Source organism: Mesoplodon densirostris, chromosome 1 (assembly GCF_025265405.1).
Source record: "Mesoplodon densirostris isolate mMesDen1 chromosome 1, mMesDen1 primary haplotype, whole genome shotgun sequence".
Lineage (NCBI taxonomy): Eukaryota > Metazoa > Chordata > Mammalia > Artiodactyla > Ziphiidae > Mesoplodon > Mesoplodon densirostris.
Genome location: NC_082661.1, coordinates 123,545,013 through 123,565,195, shown reverse-complemented (window position 1 = coordinate 123,565,195; position 20,183 = coordinate 123,545,013). Strand labels below are relative to the sequence as shown.

The following is a 20,183-nucleotide window of genomic DNA, read 5'->3' as shown; positions in this document are numbered from 1 at the left end:
GCATGCTGCAGCTAAAAAAGGTCCCACAAGCCTCAACTTAAAGATCCCACACGCAGAAACAAAGATCCCACGTGTCACAACTAAGACACAGCACAGCCAAATAAATAAATATTTTTTAAATAAATAAAGTTATGTTTACACTACACTGTTGTCTATTAAGTGTGCAATAACATTATGTCTAAAAATAACAACGTAGGGCTTCCCTGGTGGCGCAGTGGTTGAGAGTCCGCCTGCCAATGCAGGGGACAGGGGCTCGTGCCCCGGTCCGGGAAGATCCCACATGCCACGGAGCGGCTAGGCCCATGAGCCATGGCCGCTGAGCCTGCACGTCCTGAGCCAGTGCTCCGCAACGGGAGAGGCCACAACAGTGAGAGGCCCACGTACCGCAAAAAAAAAAAAACAATGTCCATTCCTTAATTTGAAAATAATGCAGTTGGAACAATGGTGCCAATAAGACACAGGGTAGTCATAAACCTTCAATTTGTAAAAAAAAAAAAAAAAGCAACATCTGCAAAATGCAATAAAGCAAAGCACAATAAAATGAGGTACACCTGTACTGGTATGGAGACTGAATTAGTAATCACAAACTTCACAACAAACAAAAACCCAGGACCAGACGGCTTCACTGGTGAATCCTACCAAAAATTCCAAGAATTAATACCAATCCTCCTCAAAGTCTTCCAAAAAATAGAAGAATAGGGAACACTTGCAAACTTATTTTACAAGGCCAGCATTACCCTGATACCAAACCAGAGAAGGACACCACATGGAAAAAGAAAAAGCTAGAGGCCAATATCCCTGATGAACACAGATACAAAAATCCTCAGCAAAACCCTAGCAAATCAAGTGGGATTTATTCCAAGGATACAAAGATGGTTCAACAAATCAAACTTATCCAAAAACCAATGTGATGCCACATTAACAAAATGAGGAATAAAAATCATATGGGCAAGGGGAGCAACCAAGATGGCGGAGTAGAAGGATGTGCTCTCACTCCCTCTTGCGAGAACACCAGAATTACAACTACCTGCTGGACAATCATCTACAGGAAGACACTGGAACTCACCAAAAAAGATACCCCACATCCAAAGACAAAGGAGAAGCCACAATGAGACGGTAGGAGGGGCGCAATCAGAGTAAAATCAAATCCCATAACTGGTGGGTGGGTGACTCACAGACTGGAGAACACTTATACCACAGAAGTCCACCCACTGGAGTGAAGGTTCTGAGCCCCACATCAGGCTTCCCAACCTGGGGTTCTGGCAACAGGAGGAGGAATTCCTAGAGAATCAGACTTTGAAGCCTAGTAGGAATTGACTGCAGGACTTTGACAGGACTGGGGGAAACAGATACTCCACTCTTGGAGGGCACACACAAAGTAGTGTGCACATCGGGACCCAGGGGAAGCAGCAGTGACCCCAGGGGAGACTGAACCAGACCTACCTGCTAGTGTTGGAGGGTCTCCTGCAGAGGTGGGGGGTGGCTGTGGCTCACAGTGGGGACAAGGACACTGGCAGCAGCAGTTCTGGGAAGTACTCCTTGGCAGGAGCCCTCTCAGAGTCTGTCATCAGTCCCACCAAAGAGCCCAGGTAGGCTCCAGTGTTGGGTTGCCTCAGGCCATACAACCAACAGGGAGGGAACCCAGCCCCACCCATCAACAGTCAAGTGGATTAAAGTTTTACTGAGCTCTGCGCACCAGAGGAACAGTCAGCTCTACCCACCACCAGTCCTCCCATCAAGCCTCTTAGATAGCCTCATCCACCAGAGGGCAGACAGCAGAAGAAAGAAGTACAATCCTGCAGTCTGTGGAACTAAAACCACATTCACAGAATGATAAACAAAATGAAAAGGCAGAAGGCTATATACCAGATGAAGGAACAAGATAAAACCCCAGAAAAACAACTAAAACAAGTGGAGATAGGCAACCTTCCAGAAAAAGAATTCAGAATAATGATAGTGAAGATGATCCAGGACCTCGGAAAAACAATGGAGGCAAAAATTTGAGAAGATGCAAGAAATGTTTAACAAAGACCTGGAAGAATTAAAGAAAAAACAAACAAAGATGAACAATACAATAACTGAAATGAAAACTACACTAAAAGGAATCAATAGCAGAATAACTGAGGCAGAAGAATGGATAAGTGACCTGCAAGACAGAATGGTGGAATTCACTGCCGTGGAACAGAATAAAGAAAAAAGAATGAAAAGAAATGAAGACAGCCTAAGAGACCTCTGGGACAACATTAAACGCAACAACATTTGCATTATAGGGGTCCCAGAAGGAGAAGAGAGAGAGAAAGGACCCGAGAAAATATATGAAGGATTATAGTCGAAAACTTCCCTAACATGGGAAAGGAAATAGCCACCCAAGTGCAGGAAGTGCAGCGAATCCCATACAGGATAAACCCAAGGAGAAACACGCCGAGACACACAGTAATAAAACTGGCAAAAATGAAAGGCAAAGAAAAATTATTGAAAGCAGCAAGGGAAAAATGACAAATAACATGCAAGGGAACTGCCATAAGGTTAACAGCTGATTTCTCAGCAGAAACTCTACAAGCCAGAAGGGAGTGGCATGGTAAACTTAAAGTGATGAAAGGAAAGAACCTACAACCAAGATTACTCTACCCAGCAAGAATCTCATTCAGATATGATGGAGAAATCAAAAGCTTTACAGACAAGCAAAAGCTAAGAGGATTCAGCACCACCAAACCAGCTCTACAACAAATGCTAAAGGAACTTCTCTAAGTGGGAAACACAAGAGAAGAAAAGGACCTACAAAACCAAACCCAAAGCAATTAAGAAAATGGTCATAGGAACACACATATCAATAATTACCTTAAACGTGAATGGATTAAATGCTCCAACCAAAAGACACAGGCTTGCTGAATGGATATAAAAACAAGACCCATATATATGCTGTCTACAAGAGATCCACTTCAGACCTAGGGACACATACAGACCGAAAGTGAAGGGATGGAGAAAGACATTCCATGCAAATGGAAATCAAAAGAAAGCTGGAGTAGCAACACTCATATCAGATAAAATAGACTTTAAAATAAAGAATGTTACCAGAGACAAGGAAGGACACTACATAATGATCAACGGATCAATCCAAGAAGAAGATATGACAATTATAAACATATATGCACCCAAAATAGGAGCACCTCAATACATAAGGCAACTGCTAACAGCTATAAAAGAGGAAATCAACAGTAACACAATAATAGTGGGGGACTTTAACACCTCATTTACACCAATGGACAGATCATCCAAAATAAAAATAAATAAAGAAACAGAAGCTTTAATGACACAATAGACCAGATAGACCTAATTGATATTTATAGGACATTCCAACCAAAAACAGCAGATTACACTTTCTTCTCAAGTGCGCACGGAACATTCTCCAGGATAGATCACATCTTGGGTCACAAATCAAGCCTCAGTAAATTTAAGAAAATTGAAATCATATCAAGCATCTTTTCCGACCACAACACTATGAGATTAGAAATGAATTACAAGGGAAAAAAAAGTAAAAAAAAACAAACACATGGAGGCTCAACAGTACGTTACTAAATAACCAAGAGATCACTGAAGAAATCAAAGAGGAAATCAAAAAATACCTAGAGAGAAATGACAATGAAAACATGATGATCTAAAACCTATGGGAGGGCTTCCCTGGTGGCACAGTGGTTGAGAGTCCGCCTGCCGATGCAGGGGACACGGGTTCGTGCCCCGATCCCGGAAGATCCCACATGCCGCGGAGCGGCTGGGCCCGCGAGCCATGGCCGCGGAGCCTGTGTGTCCGGAGCCTGTGCTCCGCAATGGGAGAGGCCACAGCAGTGAGAGGCCCGCGTACAGCAAAAAAAAAATTTAAAAAAAAAATAAATAAATAAATAAAACCTATGGGATGTAGCAAAAGCAGTTCTAAGAGGGAAGTTTATAGCTATACAAGCCTACATAAAGAAACAAGAAAAATCTCAAGTAAACAATCTAACCTTGCACCTAAAGGAACTAGAGAAAGAAGAACAAACAAAACCCAAAGTTAGCAGAAGGAAAGAAATCATAAAGAGCAGAAATAAATGAAATAGAAAGAAAACAATAGCAAAGACCAATAAAACTAAAAGCTGCTTCTTTGAAAGACAAACAAAACTGATAAACCATTAGCCAGACTCATCAAGAAAAAGAGGGAGAGGACTCAAATCAATAAAATTAGAAATGAAAAAGGAGAAGTTACAACAGACATCACAGAAATACAAAGCATCCTAAGAGACTACTACAAGCAACTGTATGCCATAAAATGGACAACCTAGAAGAAATGGACAAATTCTTAGAAAGGTATAACCTTCCAAGACTGAACCAGGAAGAAACACAAAATATGAACAGACCAATCACAAGTAATGAAACTGAAACTGTGATTAAAAATCTTCCAACAGTGCTTCCCTGGTGGCACAGTGGTTAAGAATCCCCCTGCCAATGCAGGGGACACGGGTTGGAGCCCTGGCCCGGAAGATCCCACATGCCACGGAGCAACTAAGCCAGCACGCCACAACTACTGAGTCTGCGCTCTAGAGCCCGCGAGCGACAACTACTGAGCCCACATGCCACAATTACTGAAGCCCACGTGCCTAGAGCCCATGTTCTGCACTGAGAGAAGCCACTGCAATGAGAAGCCTGTGCACCGTAACCAAGAGTAGCCCCCGCTTGCCACAGCTAGAGAAAGCTGTGCGGAGCAAAGAAGACCCAACACAGGGCCTCCCTGGTGGCGCAGGTGGTTGGGGGTCCGCCTGCCGATGCAGGGGATGCGGGTTCGTGCCCCGGTCTGGGAGGATCCCATGTGCCGCGGGGTGGCTGGGCCCGTGGGCCATGGCCGCTGAGCCTGTGCGTCCGGAGCCTGCGCGTCCGGAGCCTGTGCTCCGCGACGGGGGAGGCCACGGCAGTGGGGGGCCCGCATACCGCAAAAAAAAAAAAAAAAAAAAAAAAAAACAAAGAAGACCCAACACAGACAAAAATAAAATCAATAAAAAAAAAATCTTCCAACAAACAAAAGTCCAGGACTACACAGCTTCACAGGTGAATTCTACCAAACATTTACAAAAGCGCTAACACCCATCCTTCTCAAACTCTTCCAAAAAATTGCAGAGGAAGGAACACTCCCAAACTCATTCTATGACATCACCATCACCCTGATACCAAAACCAGACAAAGATACTACAAAAAAAAGAGAAAATTACAGACCAGTATCACTGATGAATATGGATGCAAAGATCCTCAACAAAATACTAGCAAACAGAATCCAACAACACATTAAAAGGGTCATACACCACGATCAAGTGGGATTTATCCCAGGTATGCAAGAATTCTTCAATATATGCAAATCAATCAATGTGATACACCATATTAACAAATTGAAGAAGAAAAACCATATGATCATCTCAATAGATGCAGAAAAAGCTTTTGACAAAATTCAACACCCATTTATACTAAAAACTCTCCAGAAAGTGGGCACAGAGGGAACCTACCTCAACATCATAAAGGCCATATACAAAAAACCCACAGCAGACATCATTCTCCATGGTGAAAAACTGAAAGCATTTCCTCTAAGGTCAGGAACAAGACAAGGATGTCCACTCTCACCACTATTATTCAACATAGTTTTGGAAGTCCTAGCCGTGGCAATCAGAGAAGAAAAAGAAATAAAAGGAATACAAATTGGAAAAGAAGAAGTAAAACTGTCAATGTTTGCAGATGACATGATACTATACATAGAGAATCCTAAAGATGCCACCAGAAAACTACAAGAGCTAATCAATGAATTTGGTAAAGTTGCGGGATACAAAATTAATGCACAGAAATCTCTTGCATTCCTATATACTAGTAATGAAAAATCTGAAAGAGAAATTAAGGAAACACTCCCATTTACCACTGCAACAAACAGAATAAAACACCTAGGAATAAGCCTACCGAGGGAGACCAAAGACCTGTATGCAGAAAACTATAAGACACTGATGAAAGAAATTAAAGATGATACCAACAGATGAAGAGATATACCATGTTCCTGGATTGGAAGAATCAATATTGTGAAAATGACTATACTACCCAAAGCAATCTACAGATTCAGTGCAATCCCTATCAAATTACCAATGGCATTTTTTATGGAACTAGAACAGAAAATCTTCAAATTTGTATGGAGACACAAAAGACCCCAGATAGTCAAAGCAATCTTGAGGGGAAAAAAACAAAGCTGGAGGAATCAGACGCCCTGTCTTCAGACTATACTACAAAGCTACAGTAATCAAGACAATATGGTACTGGCACAAAAACAGAAATACAGATCAATGGAACAAGATAGAAAGCCCAGAAATAAACCCACGCACCTATGGTCAACTAATCAGTGACAAAGGAGGCAAAGATATACAATGGAGAAAAGACAGTCTTTTCAATAAGTGGTGCTGGGAACACTGGACAGCTACATGTAAAAGAATGAAATTAGAACACTCCCTGACACCATACACAAAAAGAAACTCAAAATGGTTTAGAGACCTAAATCTAAGACTGGACACTATAAAACTCTTAGAGGAAAACATAGGAAGAACACTCTCTGACATAGGTCACAGCAAGATTTTTTTTGATCCACCTCCTAGAGTAATGGAAATAAAAACAAAAATAAACAAATGGGACCTAATAAAACTTCAAAGCTTTTGCACAACAAAGGAAACCATAAACAAGACAAAAAAGCAACCCTCAGAATGGGAGAAAATATTTGCAAACAAATCAACAAAGGATTAATCTCCAAAATATATAAACAACTCATTCAGCTCAATATTAAAGAAACAAACAACCCAATCCAAAAATGGGCAGAAGACCTAAATAGACATTTCTCCAAAGAAGACACAGAGATGGCCAAGAAGCACATGAAAAGCTGCTCAACATCACTAATTATTAGAGAAATGCAAATCAAAACTACAATGAATGGGCATCATCAGAAAATCTACAAACAACAAATGCTGGAGAGGGTATGGAGAAAAGGAAACCCTCTTGCACTGTTGGTGGCAATGTAAACTGATACAGCCACTATGGAGAACAGTATGGAGGTTCCTTAGAAAACTAAAAATAGAATTACTATATGATCCAGCAATCCAACTACTGGGCATATACCCAGAGAAAACCATAATTCAAAAAGACACATGCACCCCAACGTTCATTGCAGCACTATTTACAATAGCCAGGTCATGGGAGCAACCTAAATGCCCACTGACAGACAAATGGATAAAGAAGTTGTGGTACATATATACAATGGAATATTACTCAACCATAAAAAGGAACGAAATTGAGTCATCTGTTGAGACGTGGATGGATCTAGAGACTGTCATACAGTGTGAAGTTAAGTCAGAAAGAGAAAAACAAATATCAAAAACAAGTATACTAATGCATGTATGTGGAACCCAGAAAAATGGTACAGATGAACTGGTTTGCAAGGCAGAAGTTGAGACACAGATGTAGAGAATGTATGGACACCAAGCGGGGAAAACCACAGTGGGGTGGGGATGGTGGTGTGCTGAATTGGGCGATTGGGACTGACATGTATACACTGATGTGTATAAAATTGATGACTAATAAGAACCTACAGTATAAAAAAACAAACAAACAAAAAACACAACTAATACAAAACTTTCTTTGGGTTATTTGTATGGAAATATGTTAATATAAATGTTCAGACCTTACATAAAATTTCTAAAAATCTTATATGTTCTGGTATAATATTATAAGTCATAATTCTAGTTATTACTTTAAAATGTATATCTCAGAAATAACTAAATTTCCTTGTCAATTACATTATTAGGAACTTTCAATTAACCGTGGTCATTTTTCAGTCTTCTGTCATTTACAGACAGTTCTGGGTGTACTCTGATGCTTTTGCAAAAATGTTCCTATAAAAGGGTTTCATCTTCAAGGAATTCATGGAAAAGACTCTGACAAGTACAGGTTACAGGTAACTGACTATACTGTTGAACTGAATGAATAATCATTTTCAGAACTCTAATGGAAAACTGATGAATTCATAAAAGTGTTAACAAAGATCAAGATAAAAAAAATTAATTACATGGGACTGAGTGAACTGATGAGGATGATTATAATTTTTGTGACTTTCTGTTTGAATGAAAAAAAAAATCCCACAAGGACTCAGAGGCAAAAAATATATACATCAATTTTCACTGCAAAGTAAAGGAGCTGTTACAGTGGAGGATTACTGGACTGAATGTCAATATTATGACAGAGTATGAGTGTGTTTCGTGTTTGGTAATTGCAATCACTGTTGCTTTTGTTATGGTCATCCATTTACAATGCTTGGTGTCAGTTTATTTCTCTCTTGTAAAAATAAAATACAGTGTGTGTGTGTGTGTGTGTGTGTGTGTGTGTGTGTGTGTGTGTGAAGAAAACATTTAATGATCTTAATCTAGGAAACAGATTGATTCATTTCTCACCATGGGAATCCTAAGATATGAGCAATTATCTTTAATAGTTAAGGTGGGGAAATTACTTCTGTAATGTTTGGCACTTCTGTAAAACATGCATGCACACACACTCACACTCATTCACTCACACACTTTTGCAACATGATTTCTCCATTCCAGTGAATAACAAAGTGTAAACTTTTCTGAACTTTATTTATTTTGTTACTCAAAGGGTGATTCAGTTGTGTCAGAACATTTGTAGATCATACCAATATTTTATATTTTTCAACCAACTGATTACTAATCAGAAGGTAAAGAAAATGGATTTACTTTAAACTCATAAGACAGCAAGAAGTTCTAAAAGAATCATGCATAATTTTGGAAAGTTGATTCTCCTCCATCAACAAGAAACAGGAAATAACCAAACCAATATCTGTAGACACAGAAAATATACATATCAGAACCAAGGTACCAAGTTTGAAACATAGCTTATTCATGAATTGCTTAGCTTAGGTTCATTTCTTGAAAGAGTTAATTCAACAACCAAGTGGTTAAAAATCACCAGGTACTTGAACATTGAGGAAATTTGGCTCAGTAAATAATAAATAATGTAAATTTTTAAAAAATCATATGAGCATTTCAACAGGAGAAAAAGCATTTGACAAAATTCAACAACCACTCATGATGAAAACTCTCAACAAAATGGGTATAGAGGGAACACAACTCAACATTATAAAAGCCATATGTGACAGGCCTACGGCTAACATAATACTCAACAGTGAAAAGCTCAAAGCTTTTGCTCTAAGATCTGGAACAAGACAAGGATGCCCACTCTTGCTGCTTGTAGTCAGCATAGTATTGCAAGTGCTTCCTAGCCACAGCAATTAGGTGAGAAGAAATAAAAGGCATCCAAATAAAGAAGAAAGAAGTAAAACTGTTCACTATTTGCAGATAACAAGATATTATATACAGAAAGCCCTAAAGACTCCACCAAAAACCTGTTAGAATAAATGAATGTAGTATAAAGTTGCAAGATACAAAATCAATATACAGCAATCTGTTGCATTTCTATACCCTAATAAATTTTCAGAGAGAAGTTAAGAAAACAATCCCGTTTATAACTGCATCAAAAGGAATATTTAGGAGTAAATTTAACCAAAGAGGTTAAAGACCTGTACACAAACACTATTAAGTCACTGATGAAATGGATTCGAAGAAGTAATAGTTAAAATGTCCATACTAACTAAAGCAATAATACAGATTCAATGCAATCTCTATCAAAATTCCAATGGCACTTTTCACAGAAATGAACAATCCTAGGAGTTGCATAGAAACACAAGGCTCCCAAATAGCCAAAGCAATCTTCAGAAAGAACAAAGCTAGAGGCATCACGCTCTTTCTTTTCAAACTATCTTACAAAGCTATAGTCATCAAAACAGTATGATAGCATTAAAAGCACAAAGATCAATGGAACAGAACATAGAGCCCAGAAATAAACCCGTGCATAAATGTTTAATTAACAAATGCCAAACAAGCCAAGAATATACAACCAGCAAAGGACAGTCTCTTCAATAAATGATGTTGGGAAAACTGGATAGTCACATGCAAAAGAATGAAATTGGACTACTATCTTACACAACACACAAAAGTTAACTCAAAATGAATTAAAGAACATAAGACAGGGGCTTCCCTGGTGGCGCAGTGGTTGAGAGTCTGCCTGCCAATGCAGGGGACATGGGTTCGTGCCCCGGTCTGGGAAGATCCCACATGCCGCGGAGCGGCTGGGCCCGTGAGCCATGGCCACTGAGCCTGCAAGTCCAGAGCCTGTGCTCTGCAATGGGAGAGGCCACAGCAGTGAGAGGCCTGCGTACTGCAAAAAAAAAAAAAAAAAAAAGAACATAAGACCTGAAACCATAAAACACCTCAAAGAAAATATAGGCAGAAAGCTCTCTGATATAAGTCTTGGTGATAATTTTTTAATTGACACCAAAAGCAAAAGCAAAAACAAACAAGTGGCATTACATCAAACTGTAACGCTTATGCCAAGAAGAGGAAATCATCAACAAAATGAAAAGGCAACCTACCATATAGGAGAAAATATTTGCAAATCATATACCTGATAAGGGGTTAGTATCCAAAACAACAAAGAACTCACACAATAGCAAAAAAAGCAAAAAACCTGATTAAACAACAGGCAGAGGATCTGAATAGATGTTTTTTGTGTTTTCATTTTCTTCAGAAATATACCTAGGAGTGGAACTGCAGAATAGTACAGTAGTTTGTTTTTTTTTTGGCCGCACTGTGTGGCATGCAAACTTCCCGGACCAGGGATCGAACCTGCGCCCCCTGCAGTGGAAGCAGAGCCTTAACCCCTGGACCACCAGGGAAGTCCTGATATTTCTCTCTTTAATTTTTCAAGGGCCCTCTATACTGTTTTCCACAGTGCTTGTCTCCACATCCTCGCCAACACCTGTTACTTGTTATTTCCTATCTTTTTGATAACAGCCATTCTAACAGCTGAGAGATGATACCTCATTGTGGTTTTGATTTATTTGCATTTCCCTGATTAGTGATGTTGAGCATCTTTTCAAGTACCTGTTGGCCATTTGTATGTCTTCTTCGGAAAAATGTCTATTCAGATCCTCTGCCTGCTGTTTAATCAGATTTTTTGCTTTTTTTTTTTCTATTTAGTTGTGTGAGTTCTTTCTGTTGTTTTGGATACTAGTCCCTTATCAGGTACATGCTTTGCAAATATTTTCTCCCATTTGGTAGGTTGCCTTTTCATTTTGTTGATGATTTCCTCTGTTGGGCATAAGCTTTTTAGTTTGATGTAGCCCTGAAGGATTATACTGTCTCAATATCCTTTGTTGCTTCAGTTCTTATTTTCTTTGTTTTTCTATCAGCAATTGTGGTAGCAGCTTCTGATATGGGTCCCAATGACCCCTGCCTCCTGGTATTCACAACGTTATGTAATCTCCCCTCCTCAAATGTGGGTTGGAACTAGTGACTTGCATCTAAGAAACAGAATACAGCCAAGGTGATGGGGTGTCACTTCCATGATGAGGTTACAAAAGACTGTCACTTCCACCTTGGTACATTCTCTCTCCCTTGCTTACTTTAATGAAGCCAACAGTCATGCTGTCAGCTGCCCCAAGGAAAGACTCACACGGAAGGGAATGAGGTGGCCTGCCAACAGCCAGCAAGGAACTGAAATGCTCAATCCAAAACTGCTCAAGGAACGAAACCTTGCCATCACCCCTGTAAGTGAGCTTGGAAGCAGCTCCTGCCCCAGTAGAGCCTTCAAATGGAACTGCAACCCCAGCTGACCCTCAACTTGACTGTAGCCTTGTGAAAGACCCTGAAGCAAAGAACCCAGCTAAGTCATGTCTTTATTCCTAACACACAGAAACTGTGAGAAAACAAACGTGTGCTGTTTTAAGCTGCTAAATTTTGGAATTTACCTCAATAGGTAACTAATATTTTAATAGTATGCCATCTGTCTTTTATTGTAAGCTGCCTCAAACTTTACTTGGAAATAGATGTTTAAATACGGAAAGCAGTAAGTAACTGGCCAATCCTTACAGAGCTGTGATAACCTATCACTGAATATTGGCAGTATTAGCTTTTGTGATACCACAATCTCATATTAAAGCACTTTCTGGCATTTAGGGTTTACAATAAACTGCCTTAATTGTGTTTTGAGAATTCTTTGGAAATTCTCATGGAAATTTGTACCTCTGATACAGGTAGAATGGAGTAGCTGGCACTGGTTTACCCTCCAACTGTAAACAACTACAAAGCTGGGCGAAATATATAAAAACAACAGTTTACAGACACAGAACAAAAAGTAACAGAAGGCTAGGTTTTAAGAAAAGAGAAATGCACAAGGTAAAACCTGCATTCACCCTGGCTTTCTTTCTGAGTGCATTTTCAAAAATGGAGTGCAAGAAAATAAAGCCCAAGCAGAAGGCAGTATCTCACTGGGCAAAGGAGATGGAGATTGGAACGAAAAAGGCTAGATTTTAAGGAGTCCAGGGATGGAGGGAAGTGCAGTGAAGACACTCTAAAAATATGCATCAAGAATCCTCTCAGGGGCTTCCCTGGTGGCGCAGTGGTTGGGAGTCCGCCTGCCAATGCAGGGGATGCGGGTTCGTGCCGCCTGTGCTCCGCAATGGGAGAGGCCACAACGGTGAGAGGCCCGCGTAACTCAAAAAAAAAAAAAAAAAATCCTCTCAGGTCCTCACCTAACATATAAGCTGCACATTAACAGGGCGCAATTCCAGGAAGCCTAGCAGAACCTCTTAGCAGAGAATTCAGAAGTCACACAGTGTTGGGGAGACAGGTTGCAGTTTGGGCCTAGACAGAGTATAACTTTGGTGAATACCTGGGGCTTTGAGTTGAGACCTCAAAGTCTAGCCCTAGGACTAAGGACTACATTCTAGGCATTATGGGTAAAGCTGAAATAGACCCACCCTGATAAAAGGACTACATTCTAGGCATTATGGGTAAAGCTGAAATAGACCCACCCTGATAAAATCAAGCCTAGACTGGATCAAGGTGATCTGCTAGTATTTTAATTGCCAGCCAAAACTTAACATTTTTGGAGGAAGATAACAAATTCAGAATCTCTACAACACATCATCCACAATGTGTAATACACAATAAAGTTACTAGGCATGTCAAGCAGGAAAATGTCACTGATAACAAAGGGAAACAGACAACAGAAACAGACCCAGAGATTATCCATGTATTGGAATAGCAAGGAACTCAAAATAACTATGCTTAAGATGGTAAAGAGAGAAAGAGAACACAATAGATGAAAAGAAAACTAGAGAATGGGATAAAAGTTCTGTAAGAATAGGGACTTTGTCCTACTCACTGTCAAATCCTTGATGTCCAGAACAGTACCTGATAGACAGTAACTGCTCACAATGTTGGGTGGATCAATGAACAGTTAGTTGGATAGAAGGATGGGAGAGGTTATGCTGAGGGTTGGTAACAAAACCAAGGATTCTTAAATACCAAGAGAACATTACTGTATTTCACAGTAAATACCAGAATAAATCTCTGCATCAAAATCTAAGATAAACAACTATACATATGTATATACATCTATACAGAGCCACAGAAAACTAGTTACTGGTACATTTACTTCATTCACTATTTCATCCATCCAATCTTGAGGACATTTTAACCAGAAGTTTCCTACTCCTTGAGTAAAAATGAAAGCACAATACTACAAAATGTTCTAAAACCTTTATAAAAAGTACAAAAGCTTCAGATTTAGTAATGTCTTACTCCATGTGCCCTGTACAAATTCCTCCCTTGCTGAATCCTCGCCAGAAACAGCCAACACTTTCCACATGCCCCACCCCTCTCTGTGAAATGCTCTTCTTCCTAGGCAATCAATAAGATTCCCATGGAAGTTGCCATATTTTTATATTACCTCGTCCCCTAGACACCTAAAGATCCATTCCAACAGATTTTCAAACTCAGGACCAGAGGTTACATCAAGAAAGCTTTAAGTGGATATAACTAATGTGATACTCAGGAGTTAGCCAGGTGGAAAATGTAGATCTGGAGAGAGAGGGAGTAAAGTAATAAAGTTTGAAGAGGCAGAGTGGGAAAATCTGATTATCTTTGAGTCCCAGGTCCCACAAGTTCTTAGACCCACCTACATTGTAGTCCTGCCCTTCCTGCACCTTTCTTTTGATTCCAATAAATTATCCCTTTTGATTTAAGCTAATTTGAAGTGGGTTTCTATCACCTGCAACCAACGAAATCCTAAGTACAGCTAGATTACCAAGTGACTTCCCTCACCAAGAACTACATGCTCAACTGCCTCAAAACTACAGGTTCAATATTGTCTTCTTTCCCAAAGGAAAAGAGTATTAAGTTCTTTTACTTTCTATTTATTTATTTCTGTGTCCTTGGGGAAAACTGTATAGATGAAAAGAAAAGGAACACCATACCAAACACAATAAGGTGGCAGAGGAAAATCTAATGTACTTTTGAACCTTGTGGTGGTGCTTCAATGGAGAGCAAAGGAGAAAAGTCACTCATTCCCCATTTCCGAATCAACTGACTGTGAGTCTCCTAAAGGCAAGTAGTATCTCCTAACTGTAAGTACTGAATCATCTAAGTAACGTAATGCAACTGTATTTAGGATAACTGCTCAAGTGTTAGAGAGATCCAGGAAAACCTTTTTGATTTTAAGTCAATTTCTGTAAGATTCCACTTTAGCTTTTTTTTTTTACAACTGCCACCATCTGCTGTGAAGATAAATTACAAGATGCAACCCAGTAATGAGTCCTGAAATCAATCTATCGGTCACAACCAGCATTTAAAAAGCTCTAATAGTAAATATTAGAGTTCATCATATAGAGCACTATACACAAACACACACACACACACAAACACAGCATATGATGCTTCAGGTTTTTACTTTTTTGTCTTGTTTTTGGTGAAATTTATGAGGGTCCCTGCATTTTGCACAATCCCAGGAGGCACACCCACAGTGTAGCAAGCTCTGCAGTAATATACACTTAGGTATGTGTGTACTAGTTATCATATAAAAATTTCTCACTGTGGATCACAGTCAAAACAAATGGGCAAACACTGATCTAACGGAAAGATTAGATATTTGATTTCGAATCTTGCTTTCAAATCCAACTATCACCACTCACTCTGCAGTTCAAAGTTTTCATCTGTAAAATGGGGGAATATCTCATAGAGCTACAAAGAAAACAAAACAAATAATATATGTCAGTGCCTGATGCCAGCTCCAGCACTCTGTAATTACTGGATATGTCTTAATAGCCTAGCCTAGCCTGTGACAAGATGAAATTTTCCTTGACATTTTTCAGGGCAACAAGATTTTATTTTTATTGCCAATATAACTAACATGGAATAGTTACAAAGACCACCAATACGTACACGGCCATTCTTTGGACTGTATCTGCTTCCTTTCCTTAGATGAGAAGAGTTGAGCACTCTGAATAGCAGCTCAGTTTCTCAACAAACATGTACATTCTCAGCACTCTTAAAAGGGCCAGACACACAGAATATAATTGTGGTCACACAGTCACACGGACCCTGTCCTCAGAGTGTGCAGAGTAGGTAAGCAAAGCATGAGCAACACAGTCATGTGTAAATTAAAGTCTGACATCACTTCCCAAATAGGCTGCAAACAAAACAAAGAACTAGAAATTATCTCACACAAGTTTTGACATTTGCTACTAGCACTTGCATTGCCAAAATTAAATGTATGGAAAGAAAGGCCTAAATATACACTAAGTAATTTTATATGTTAGAATATTTCCATATTAAAAATTGACAAAAAGAAAAAAAACTGATGTAACAAAACTTATCCAGAGTCCAAAGACTAGCTATTCCCCCCCCACCAATGTAAATACGATTTATCCTATTTTTCTTTTGACCAACTTCAAAAACCAGAATATCTGTACTATATATTAAAATGACTATTTCAAACTGGTCTCTTCCATATCTTAAAAAATCACTGTGAGGCAATAAGCCTACAAGCCCTTACTGCAAACCTAACTTAGAGCACAGGTACTAAATACTGACACAGCATGTATATTTCAATATAGATAAGGGCCACACTGAAATGAAATTTATAAGTACATTAATACAGAAGCATTGCTAGAAAGAAGTCATGATATTAAAATAAGGTGTGGGGCTTCCCTGGTGGTGCAGTGGTTAAGAATCCGTCTGCCAATACAGGGGACACGGGTTCGAGCCCTGGTCCGGGAAGATTCCACATGCCGCGGAGCAACTAAGCCCATGCGCCACAACTACTGAGCCTGCGCTCTAGAGCCCACGAGCCCAACTACTGAAGCCCGTGCTCTGCAACAAGAGAAGCCACCACAAGGAGAAGCCCGCGCACCACAACAAAGAGTAGCCCCCACTTGGACGCAACTAGAGAAAGCCTGCACGCAACAAAGACCCAACGCAGCCAAAAATAAATACATAAAATAAATTTTAAAAAAAATAATAAATAAATAAATAAAATAAGGTGTGGTCCATAATGTATTTGAGTCACTGATCTAATTACTAAATTTGTCTAGGCTTATTTATCTGTAAAACTGGGAAGCAATTCTTACTAAATTCCAAGGATGCTCTGAGGACACATGATTATAAATCTAGGTACTATAATAAGTCCTTATGCAATCAATTTGGACTACAGTATGATGTCATTAGAAAAAGGTAGTATATGCTAATGGAATGTTCAAAAGCACTCAAAACCATAGCATTGAGAAGTATTTCTCATGCTGAGTCAACTGTACCCTGGATTGCACATCTGCTGACATAAAAGAATGTGATAGTCTTCAAAAAATTCAGTCTTCTAACGAAAACACTAGTCTGAAAAGATACAGTCAGCCCAATGTTCACAGCAGCATTATTTACAATTGCCAAGATATAGAAGCAACCTACGTGTCCATTAACAGATGAGTGGATAAAGACGTGGTGTGTGTGTATGTACATATAGATACATGTGCACACACACACAGCCACACACACCGGAATACTACTCAGCCATAAAAAAGCATGAAATTTTGCCCTTTGCAACAACATGGATGGACCTGGAGGGTATAATACTAAGTGAAATAACTCAGAGAAAGACAAATACTGTATAACATCACTTATATGTGAAATCAAAAAAAATAAAACCAGTGAATATAACAAAAAAACAGACTCACAGATATAGAGAACTAGTGGTTACCTGTGGGGAGAGGGAAGGGGGATGGGCAAGATAGGATAGGGGACTAAGGGGGTACAAACTATGTATGAAATAAATAAGCTACAACGAAATATAGTACAACAGAGGAGAAAAAAACCCAGTCTTCTAAAACTGAGTGACAACAAATTCAGAAGCCTGTCACTGGTACTCAGCAGCACAGTTAAAATGATTCAAGTAAATGTTAATCTGTTCCACTGTTACCTACCATCAAACAGCTATGCTAGAACTCAGATCTTTCAAATCTCAAATGGTTTAAGAATTCAAGATGCCAAATTTCTGATACATAAATTTTATGGCTGGATTGTGGAACTATGCTAGACTCCTTAACAAGACTATTGAAAATTATCCTCTATAAAAAGATAATACCATTGCCACCATTTAACTAATTTTTCCTAAACTGGTCATTCTACTGCTCCACTTACAACTGTCACCCAGTTCCAGTCTTTTCATAAGCTACCACACACTAGTGGGGCAGTTGGCTGGGGTTATGCTGCAGGAAGCAGCCAAATAAAGTGAAGTTAACTGGAACTGAACCAATAGTCATTTTGCGAGGACACTTGAACTTTGAAGCACTTTGTAAAGTGCTGGTTATTTCTAATAATATTCCTGTGAAGTTTCAGTATTGAGCCATCCATTATATTTCATTGCCAACTATATGTCACCTTAAAAACAAGAAGACTGGAAGACATTTCCCTGGCTTTAAAAAAAGAAAAAAATCACAAATCTAGTCCAATTCTTTTTAAGTGTAAACAATGGGGGCAGGGCATAACTTAATAAAACTGCACGGTACTCATAGCGGTTAACCTGGCACCAGTCATCTGGGAACAACAGCTTTAGGTCCTAGAATCTTAAACTTCTTAAGCTCACCAAGTCCAAACCTTATTTTACAAGTGAAATTTTTAAATTAAGAGTTTTGGTCTGATTATTATAATAGCTTAACTCTTACACTTCACTATGTACCAGGTACTGTTCTAGGCTCTTTACACCTATTTACTCTTTCAATCCTCACAACAAACCACAAAGAGTGAGGTCAACTAATTTGCCCAAGGTCACACAGTTATTAAGTGACAAAGTCAGAATTCAAATCCAAGCAGTTTAGGTCCCGAATCTATACTCTTAAACCACCAGGCTCTATTGCTTCTCTAGAGAATGGTTTAAATCCAGCCCCACACAAGGGTTCTCAGAGTTCCAACGTGAGAAACTAATAATTTTCCACACATCCTTTTTTTCCAATCCCATCATCGCAGTTGAACTGCAAAAAGTTCCTCTTGTCTGTCTGCAACTTTAAGTAATCTAACTTTTGTATCCAAAACAGACGCCTTCTCTGGGAACCAAAAGATGCCACGGCCAGGTGGAACGTAACTCGTGTTTCTCATTGTTGTTTTAATCGCTACACCTGAGGTGCCTAAAAATAAGTGAGCAGCAACGCTGTTTCTGAGAAAGGCAAACATCTACCATATTTTCATGATGCCTAATGAGCTGAAACTGAGCTAAAAACAGGGACGGCCCCGTCTTTTTTTCCCAGCTGTCTCTAATTTATTTGAGAAGGGGAAGTCTCAGTTTATGCATCTGAATACAGGTGAGAAATGGGTGAAGGGAAAAGGGGGTCAGACACGTTATGCTCCGTCTCTCCACAGTGAGGAGGCTCAGACTTCAGACCCTGTGTTGGAAGTTACAACCAGTATTACACACCATTTCTGCCCTGGCCGGCTTCAATGCCTCTCCAGGCTGCAGAGAGGTGGTTACGTGGCGCTTGGAGGCATTTCCTCCGGCCTGGAGAGGTGGCAGCCCCCGCTGGTGGGAGCCCCTCGCCCAGAGCCCTGAGGCAGGTGGCGCCTGGAGGAGGCGGGAAATGGGAGGCGGGAGCTTCCCAGGGATCCCCGAGGGGCCGTCTGCGGTGGCTTGGCCGGAGCCGCTGTAGGGCCGCGCCTTGCCTGCGCCCCCAGCCTTCAGGACCACCCGCGCCAAACCCACCCCCCAGCCTCGAGGGTCAGCTGCACGCCGAGACCGGGCTTCTGAGGCAAAGGAGCCCGAGGGCGGACGCAACCCTCTGTGGGCCACTCACCAGGTTGAGCGGTCCTTCCATTACTTCCATAGACCCCGGGGTAAGCGGCGGCCTGAGGAAGGGGAGCGACGGAGCTCAGGCACATGGAGGGTAACAGCTGGAGAGGGCGACGCAGTGGCGGCGACTGTGGCCCCACTCCGCGCCCCGGTAGCCAGCGGCGGGCGCAGAGGGAGCAACAACCGCACCACTTCCTCCTCCGGCGTGGCGCCGCGGGCCCGCCCCCCGCGCCGCGGCCACGCACGCGTCACGACGTCACACGCGACAGGTTCAAGGTGGGAGGGAGGACAGGGAGTGGGTGGGGCTCAGGGAAGGCGGGGCACGGACGTACACTTTCTCGCGGTCCATCTTTCCTCTCGCGAGGAGCATGTCTTCAGCTTCCGCATACGTCATGTGAGGAGGTACAGCCTTGTTGCTGGAATTTAAGTAGAAGTGGCTGATTTCTGCTATTGGTCTCTCCCATTTCCTTCCAGCGTAACTCTTCCCAGATTCACTCTGCTTTGCCACATCCTCCCTTGCTTTCAAGTCCCCACCTTTATTCTTCCACCTGATTTTTTTTTCCAGAAATGAGATTTGAGTAATGCTAAACCATGCACTGGACTAGACCCTACTGGAGGGAGACAAACAAATGATTCAGGGCTGCGCCCTCAAGTTGCTAACAAACTAATGAAGAAAATAATATGGGTCACAAATAACCATATATAATCCTTGATTCATTTAACAATTATGTGCTAAACCACTGTGGTGGGTTCTTTCTGTCAAGGAATTCACTGGTAAAAAAATAATTGTGATTTATGCTGTAAAGGAAACAGCTGTGATAGAGGCACATGAATTGTGCAACTTGAAGGAAATAAATTCTTTCAAAAGCCTTGTGAGCTTGGGAATTCCCTGGCAGTGCAGTGGT

The 20,183-nt window shown here is 40.6% G+C and overlaps 1 protein-coding gene across 2 annotated transcripts in view; it reads right to left on the bottom strand.

The window, feature by feature from the left end:
• NRBF2 (nuclear receptor binding factor 2) overlaps positions 1 to 19,495 on the bottom strand; it is a 33,539-nt gene extending 14,044 nt beyond the window's left edge. For both annotated transcript variants that reach the window (XM_060090447.1, XM_060090437.1), the window contains exon 1: positions 19,283 to 19,495. In XM_060090447.1, the coding sequence (XP_059946430.1) occupies positions 19,283 to 19,367 (85 nt within the window). In that variant the 5' untranslated portion in view covers positions 19,368 to 19,495. The remainder of the gene's footprint in view (positions 1 to 19,282) is intronic.
• Between the last annotated feature and the right edge of the window lie 688 nt (positions 19,496 to 20,183).